General features: G+C 47.6%; 1 protein-coding gene across 1 annotated transcript in view; it reads left to right on the forward strand.

Moving 5' to 3' along the window:
- Sag (S-antigen visual arrestin) overlaps positions 1-8,865 on the forward strand; it is a 38,893-nt gene that overhangs the window by 19,853 nt on the left and 10,175 nt on the right. The window contains exons 9-11 of the mRNA XM_021198240.1: positions 96-180; positions 3,905-3,977; positions 7,011-7,148. Of these exons, the coding sequence (XP_021053899.1) occupies positions 96-180; positions 3,905-3,977; positions 7,011-7,148 (296 nt within the window). The remainder of the gene's footprint in view (positions 1-95; positions 181-3,904; positions 3,978-7,010; positions 7,149-8,865) is intronic.

An 8,865-nucleotide genomic window follows, 5' to 3' on the forward strand; every position in this document is an offset into this window, starting at 1 on the left:
TGGGACTAGGAAAATCTTGGTCTAGGGAGCCCTTAGCTCACAGATGCCATTCCTTGCACTCCGTTCTTCTCTTTGACCTCTCTCTCATTTTTCAGATATATTTCCACGGGGAACCCATCCCCGTGACTGTGACTGTGACCAATAACACCGAGAAGGTTGTGAAGAAGATTAAAGTATCAGGTGGGACATTCATCTCTATACTGAGACACGGGGCTTTCTAGAATTCCTCAGCCTCATACTCTTTCCTAAGACCCACTCTAGCCTGGTAAGGCCCTGCCCCACCAGTGTCCTTAGATTTACCTGTTCCTGTTTTCATTGATAGCAGCAGTTTTTTTTTTTGGGGGGGGTTGTTTTGTTTTGTTTTGAGACAGGGTTTCTCTATGTAGTCCTAGCTGTCCTGGAATTCACTTAATGAACCAGGCTGGCCTCAATCTCAAAGATCTGCCTGACCCTGTCTCCCAAGTGCTCAGAGGTAAAGGCATGTGCCATCACCGCTTGGCTGATAGCAGGATCTTCAAAAAAAAAGAAGGACATTAGAAGTCACTACATTCAGGCTGTGGACACACCTCAGTTGATTAAGCATACCATAAGCTCTAGGTTCAATCCCCGGGTACCACATAACTTAAATGGTGCATGCACAGAGTGTCAGTACTTGGGAGGCAGAGACAGGAAGATCAAGGTTGTCCTTGGCAATTTGTCCATGTGGAGGCCAGCCTGGGCAGTGGGAGACCCCACCTCAAAACAAGTCATTGCATTCACCGCCTTTGCCTTTTGTGTTGGAAGTTTGTCTCTAGCAGATGGCCCTCCTGTCCTCCCATGATCATGCCTTTCCAGAGACAGCCCTCTGAGCCAGGCCTCTCTTGGGGAGTCCAGGGAGAAGCTTCCCCCTTTTGTTTTTGTTTGTTTAATTATTTAATGTGCGTGGGTGTTTACCTGTGTGTATGGCTGTTTACCATATACATGCAGTACCCATGGAGGCCAGAAGAGGGCATCAGATTCCCTGGAACTGGAGTCATAGGTGGTTGTTAGCTGCCCTGTGGGTTTGTGGACTTAAACCTTAACCATGAACTACTCTCCAGCCCCACTTCCCTTTTTGGAAATTGATAGCTTTTGCTGACCAATACAGCAAGACACTGGATTTGAAAACACTGGGCTTAATCTCTGGACTTAGTTATGTAACCCTTGAATCCCAAGTTGGCTCGTTGTCCACCTTCTCAGGCCTATAGGCTAAGTACAGGTCCCACAGAAGTGCTTCATGAGTAGTGATTCGTGATGTCTTCCCTTGAATGAGCATCTAACGAAGGTCAGTTCTGTTGTATGCTGCAGGGGAGCTCCCCTCACTGTTCTATATATTTCCTCAGCCTGTTGTGGCTCACACCTGTAATCCATGCAGTCAGGTCACAGGAGGGTTGTAAGTTTGAGGCCAGTCTGGGTAACCTACCTAGCTTTTCTCTCAAGACATTAAAAGTGTAGGACAAAAACAAAAAAAGTGTGGGTCCTCTGTGGGCAAAACGAACAAAGAAACAAAAAGCCAAATGGATTGATCTGGGTGAGTCAATTCAGACGTCAACTTTCAGCTAAAACATTTGATGGCCAAGCTAAGGTAGGTAAGGTTTATAACATCAGAGTAAGTAGTCATACCAGGTTGCCCTGGACAAAGGATATGGGAATTTCAGTGTTATGTTAGTCATTGTAACTGGACTGAGCACGCAAGAGGAGTTCAAGGCCAGCCACAGCAACATGCAGAGGTCAAACTAGACTACATGAAATCCCAGCTTTAAAAAAAGCTAGAGATGTTGCTCAGTTTGTAACTTGCTTGCTGGGTGTAGGCCAGGTCCTGGGTTCAGTCTTCAGTGTATATGTATGCACATACACAAGTGTGCACATATGTACAAGATAGGGTTTATCCCATGCAAACCAGATGGTTGTATAGCCCAGTTATCTGCTATAGTTTGAATGTGCTCACTGTATGTTCACGTGTTTGAAATTTGATCTCCACATTCACATGCTAATGATATTTGCAGGTAAATCTCGGGGAAGTGGCTAAGGTCAGATGGGGTTCTGAGGAAGGGCCTATAATGACACTATAACGACATGAAGTAAAGAGACTTAAATTAGCCATTAAATGTCTCTGCCATTTGAGGTCCTTGGCTAGTATGATCAAACAGGAAGGCCCTTCTCCGAGGCCAGCACCACTTGGGGGTTCCAGCCTCCAGAGCCAGGGTCTAACTAAACCACTGTGTATTATTCAGCTATAGCAACAGAATGGGCTGACACAGAGTCAGACATATGTTCCGCTTTCCCTGCACGCCCTCTGAAGATGAAAGTCAGGAATTGTGTGCGTGTATATTAGAGAATCTATGTTTTTTTTCCCTTTTTGTGATTATGAATATCAATCCAGCCTTGTTTTATGTTGGTTTAGTTCTCTATGGGACTGAGTTATTCAGCATATTGTATATGGTGCCAATGGCTTCCTTGGTTGGTGTAGTAGAGTCTATCTGCCCCTTCAGGCTGCTATAGCAAAAGCACCATAACTACACTGAGATGTGGGCCTCAAGCGTGCGCTCCTCCTCCTGTGGCCTCCCTAGTAGTGATTTGCAGGTGTGTGTGTGCCCTTATAGCCAGCTAACAACACACAGAAAAGTTCAAGATCAGGTACTGGCAGATTCATCGGTTAAGGAGCTCATCCTCCAACAAGCTCCTGGGACCTCCTTGTTAAGGCCACGAATTCCACTCATGAGTGTGCTGTCCCCACAACTCCATCGCTTCCCGGAGAGCCCTCCTCTTCACGGTGAATGCCCACTTGGGCTACTGGGATTAGCTGGCAAAAGTGCCAGCTTCCCAGCCTGGCGCCATGAGTTTGATCTCTGGATCTCATGTAGGGGAAGGAGAGAATGACCTTCCCGAAAGTTGTCCTTTGACCTCCCAACAAGCCCTTGATGTGTTTATGACCCCTCCCCCTTCAGTGATGCGAATTTTAAAAATAATGTCACCCTGGGGTTGTAGTTTCAACTTTGAAAGAACAGAAGCAAACTTTCAGAAACAGCTGCAAAATTGAACATGTATCATTGCATACTTGTATTTAAAATTACTTCTCGGGGCTGGAGAGATGGTTCAGTGGTTAAGAGCACTGACTGCTCTTCTGGAGGTCCTGAGTTCAAATCCTAGCAACCACATGGTGGCTCACAACCATCTGTAATGAGATCTGACGCCCTCTTCTTGTGTGTCTGAAGATAGATACAGTGTACTTATATAATAATAAATAAATCTTTGGGCTGAAGCAAGTGGGGTCAGAGCAAGCAGAGGTCCTGAATTCAATTCCCAGCAACCACATGATGGCTCACAACCATCTGTACAACTATAGTGTGCTCAAATACATAAAATAAATAAATAAATCTTTAAAAAAATTACTTCTCAGCCAAGTGTGGTGGTGCATGCTTGTAATGCTAGCACTTAGGAGCCTGAGGCAGAGTTGTGAGTTCTAGGCCAGCCTGGGTTACACAGGAAAACCTATTTCAAAATAAAAAAACATTTCTCAAAGTTTATTGGAAAATAATACCAATGTCCTTGAAAGAAACTGAAATTTTCTGAAACAAAATATTAGTAGTTTTCTATAAGTTGGGTACTGTGATGGGAACTTTAAATTGTTTCTTTTAACCCTCAAGCTTGATTTTGAGAGATTCTGGGTTTGGAGTAGAGGAAGGTGCTCAGAGCCCAGTGTTCTGGGAACGCAGGGAGAGTTGCTGGTGTACAGAAATGGCCTGCAACCAGACCTTGAAAAAATTGCAGCTTGAAGCCGAGGGCTGAGAAAGCCAGATTCAAACAGTCCCGTGTGTCTCCTGGAAGGCATGGGTGTGTGTGTGGGGGCTGCACTGACCACCCCGCTCCCACCTTCCCTTTGCAGTGGAACAGATAGCCAATGTGGTTCTCTACTCGAGTGATTATTACGTCAAGCCTGTGGCCTCGGAGGAAGCACAGTAAGTAGCAGGTGTCTTTCCACTTCCGGGGCGGCAGCCCGCTTTGTCAACTTCCTCTTCTGAAGAGGGAACTTTGCCTCTTCTGAAGAGAAAGCCTTTGCTTTCTTCCCTCTTTCTCCCATCAAGGGCTATGAAGCAAGGCAGGCTAAGCTATGGGTTTATTTTGCCTCTGGGCCCATCTCTTAGGCTGGGGGAGAAGTCTTCATAAACAAGGGACTGGAGGAGAGAAATCTAGAGAGTAGTGTCACTATGGGAACAACAGGGGCTCTGTGTATCCTTGGAATGTGTTGACAGGAGTGAGATGTTCTTTCTGCCCCCAGAAGATGACTAAATGAGCTATTAACCCAGGTTAGGGCTGTAATATGTGTATGTATCTGTGTGTGTGTGTGTGTGTGTGTGTGTGTGTGTGTGTGTGATTCTCTCTGTCTCTCTCTCTCTGTCTCTCTCTGTCTCTGTCTCTCTCCCTGCCCCCCCCCCAAGCTTGACTGTCATGGAAGGGGGCCCTCAGGCTAGAATGATAGCCTTTACTGTAGCAGAATTTGCAGCAAGACTACACCAGATATGTGTGAGTGTGTGTGTGTATCTCTATACCATTTCCTGTTTCTCATTCAAAACTCTGTGTGCTTTTTGGACCAAGTGATCCTCAGGAGAATGGACATCATTCTAAGATTTCCCGGGGGCAGGGCATGGGCAGAGGAGTCTAGAAATGGGGCCAGATCACATTAGCTTTTTCATTGTTTAGGCACGTATCTGAGAGAACAAACTGTCACAGAAATACCTGTTTCCATTCACAGTTTCTATTGATCACAGCAGGGTGGGCGTGGCAGAGCAGAACAGCTCAGAAAATAAGGAATGCAGGCATTAGCAGGAAACCCCTGGTCCCCCTTTGATGACAGCCAGGTTTCTAGCCTCTGCACTGGTGGCTCTTGTATCCAGGGCAGCCTTCTCCTCTGGGCTAATCTTCTCTGGAAATGTTCTCACAGACACATCCCGAGTTGTGTTTCCCTCATCTCCAAGGCCCTTCTCAAGACCATCCCATTACGATTAACTCTCATGTTGGTCTCAATGTAGAAGCCACTCAGAAGGCTGCAAGAGCCCAACACTTCCAGACACATCCAGCTCCTGGGGCTCTGGTGGGCAGGCTTCCTCCATCCAGGTCAAACATCCATTGTAAGCTGCTGCTGACCATGCAGTGTGAGATCCTTAATGACCCTGGACACGGCTGTGGGCCTGGCTTCCGCAGATTCTACTACAGTACAGGCTAGCCCAAGGGCCCCCTTCTGCTAGAGGAAAGGGAGGGAGAGAGAGAGAGAGAGAGAGAGAGAGAGAGAGAGAGAGAACCATAACCCAGGTGGTAGGATGTGGCCACCCCTAGCTCAAGCAAAACTTTGCAAAGCGTTTCCTGAACTCACTAGAGGCAGGAGAAGCTGAAGTTGCTTTAAACTCCCGGGGGTTGGGGTGCAAACAGGGACGTCCTTCCCATGGGAGATAGTTCACATGTCCAGATGTCTGGGAACTCATTCAGGAAGTGGTCCTGATGCTGGCTCCCAGCCAGCATTGTTGCAGGCCACACTCCACCTTCTGCCCGCAGCCTGGGCCTGGTTGCTAGGATGTATACTGCAGAATGAATTGTCCAGATATCGCTCTGGAACCCCCGGAGTGCTGTGCCTCTAGCCAAGTCCCAGAATTGCCCCTCAGTGCAGGGTTCCTTCTGTCTTTCACTCATAGGGAAACCCACAGCCCTCTGAAGGAGCCCCAGTAAAGAAAGAGGTGAGGCAAGCTGGGCAGTGATGTTGAATGCCTTTAATCTCACCAGAGGCAGGCAGATCTCTGTGAGTTCAAGTAAGTTCCAAAACAGCCAGGGCTACACAGAGAAACCCTGTTTCAAAAAACAATCAGCAAGAGGAGGGGAGGAGAGAGAGAGAGAGAGAGAGAGAGAGAGAGAGAGAGAGAGAGAGAGAGAGAGAGAGATCTTTGAATTGGCTGATCAGACTGACCTGGGTTATAAGTGGTTACACAGTCACACAGTCTGTCCTTCATAGTATGGACAGTTTTGGCTACAGTGGTTCTGTATGAGCTTTTTGCTGACACTGCCCACAGTGGGGCTCAGGTCAGGGTCTCTCTATGTCTGTGTAGATCAGGATAGCCTTGAACACACAGAGATTCCCCTGTCTCTGCCTCTCAAGTATTGGGATTAAAGGACAATGCCACTACACTCAGCTAGTTTTTTTAGTGTGTTTCATTTGCTTCTGGTCTTGTTGTTTTTGCTTTTATAAGACAGACTTTCACTATGTAGTTCAGGCTGGTCTAGAATTCATGATCTCCCCGTCTCAATCTTCTGAGTCTTGGGATTGCCAGTATGTACCACCACTGCTGAGTACTGGTCTTATTTAACCTCACAGAACAGGTCAGAGGCTTGAGGGAATGTCCCAACCTTTTGTGTATGCTGTGTATGTTTGTGTGTTATGTGGTGTGTGTGTGTGTGTGTGTGTGTGTGTGTGTTCTGTTTGTGCTTCTGGAGGCCAGGAGGAGGCATTGGATCCCCTGGAACTAAAGTTACATACAGGTGGTTGTGATTTACCACGTGGGTGCAGGGAACTGAATTCTGGTCCTCTGCAAGAGAGCCAAGAGCTCTCAACTACTGAGCCATCTCGACACCTTACATTTCTGAGACAAAGTCTCTCACTGAATTTGGATCTCAATGACTGAGCGAGACTGGCAGGCCTATGAGCTCCTGGGATCTATCTTCTAGCTCTCCAGCAGTGGTTTACAGGCACACTGAACGTGGTAGCACAGAGCTTCCCTCAGGACTATATGGCACATGTTTTACCAACTGAGCCATCTCTCCAGCCCTGAAATGTCACAGTCTTGCTGCCCCCAGGCTCAGGACTAACAACATGTCCATTTAGTAAGAGAAACTTTGACTCTAAAAATGCTCATGGCAGGTAGGATCTTGAGATGTTAATGGTGGCCAGGACGAGGTATTAATTGTGACTGTCACAGCCATAAAACTCTCTATGGTTTTTCCTCAAGAGAAAAAGTGCAACCAAACAGCACTTTGACCAAGACACTGGTGCTGGTGCCCCTCCTGGCTAACAACAGAGAAAGAAGGGGCATCGCGCTGGATGGGAAGATCAAGCATGAGGACACAAACCTGGCCTCCAGCACCATGTGAGTGAGTCCTGGATGCTCTGTGAATGGGTCCCCGGTGCAGAGCTGGTACTGGGCTTCCCCAGAACCTCACAGGCAGGCATATCAGTAATGCTCCCACTTGCACTGTGGCATGCATGATGTTGTGGTTGCCCAGGATGGCTCTGGGTATAGCCTTATACCAACCACAGTGTCACTGCCTGCCCTCTGGGTGGCCATGGCCAAGTTCCTTGAGTCTCTGAGAACCTTAGTTTTCTGGTCTGAAAAGTGGGAGTAATAGCAACTTCCAATGTCACAAGCCAGTGATGAAGACTACTTGGAACAATGTATGTAAAATATGGTGCCTGAACACATAAACTGGGTTGTTGTATTTGGCTATTTCCATTCATTCAGTTTCCATCTGAAAAGACCCACTGGCTACTGATACGTACCAGATTTTGTTGAAAAGAGGAGCTGACCTGCCTATTCTGTTGGAGAACTGCTAGATTGATTTAGGCAAAGGCTATAGGGGGAAAATCTCTGCAGTGAAGCCAGCTGCTAGCTGCCTTTCTAGGCCTCGTTTGCTGTAAGATTGTAAGCTACTAACCGCTGACAGTGTGAAGCAGGAGCCAAGACCATAGGCTGCAAGCAGGAGCTTGCAGCCTATGTACTGCCCTCTCCCATAGGATGTGCAGGGTGCTCCTTCCTGGTCCCAGTAGGCTCCCCTCAGAGGTGATGCCCAACAAAAGAAGAGGGGGAGTGTCCTGACCCCCAGACAGACCTGTAGCTTATATTCTGTGAGGCTAGTAGTGGGGACAGTGAATATTTGGCAGAATGAATATTAGAACCAAGGGATTTTATGAGGATAATTTGCCAGCTGTCTGTGTTAGATTCTAAAGCATGTTCATGAAATTCCAGGGAATGGAAATTGATGCCCTACATCAATTTAAAGGGGCAAATGAACTGATGCCAATGGCGCACCCTTCTGCAAAGAGTTAATTGTTAAGCAAGTCCACTCCACCCTGGCTCTCCCGCTCAGGAAAATGGTGGTGAGAGCCCTTGAAGTCTCAGACACGTTCTGTTCCCTGTGTTTGGGTCTTCCATATAGCACAAGCTTACAGGCCAATTCCAGCGAGAGAGCATGGCCTCAGGGCGTGTCTCAGTCCCCGCACCAGGTGACGATTCTCTTTGGGGAGTGCTGTAGTCTTAGAGCACAGGATCCAACAGAAGGCCTCAGGCGGGACACAGCTCTCCGTGCCTTCAGGGTTCTCTTTTGAGATTTTGTTGGGGTTCACAGTAGCTTATAGATTTCAGTCATTTTCCATCCCGTAATTTCTGTTGTGAAGACATCATAGGATACTTAACTCTTCCATGTTGGGTCATAGGAGATAATAGTCTGTGACAAAATGTCCACTGAGGAAACATGACTATGTTCATGGAGCCTGGAGTTAACCCTTCACTCCATTTGGTCACATGTCACTCTCTTTGGTCACGTGTCACACTCCTTGTTCATCCACTTGAGTGGGCTTTCCCTAGGTGTCAGGTGCCATGCTGGCTGCTGGGCACACAGAGTTTTTGGATGCAATCCAGAACACCCCTGATCCTGTGATCAAGTTCTAGGCAAGCGTCTCTGTGCCTCTTTCATGAGCAGAGCACAGGAGAGCCAGGCCCAGTGCTACCTGAGCACAGAGAGGCAGGCCCAGTGCTACCTGAGCACAGAGAGGCAGGCCCAGTGCTACCTGAGCACAGAGAGGCAGGC

This window comes from Mus pahari, chromosome 5 (assembly GCF_900095145.1).
Source record: "Mus pahari chromosome 5, PAHARI_EIJ_v1.1, whole genome shotgun sequence".
In the NCBI taxonomy this organism is placed as follows: Eukaryota; Metazoa; Chordata; class Mammalia; order Rodentia; family Muridae; genus Mus; species Mus pahari.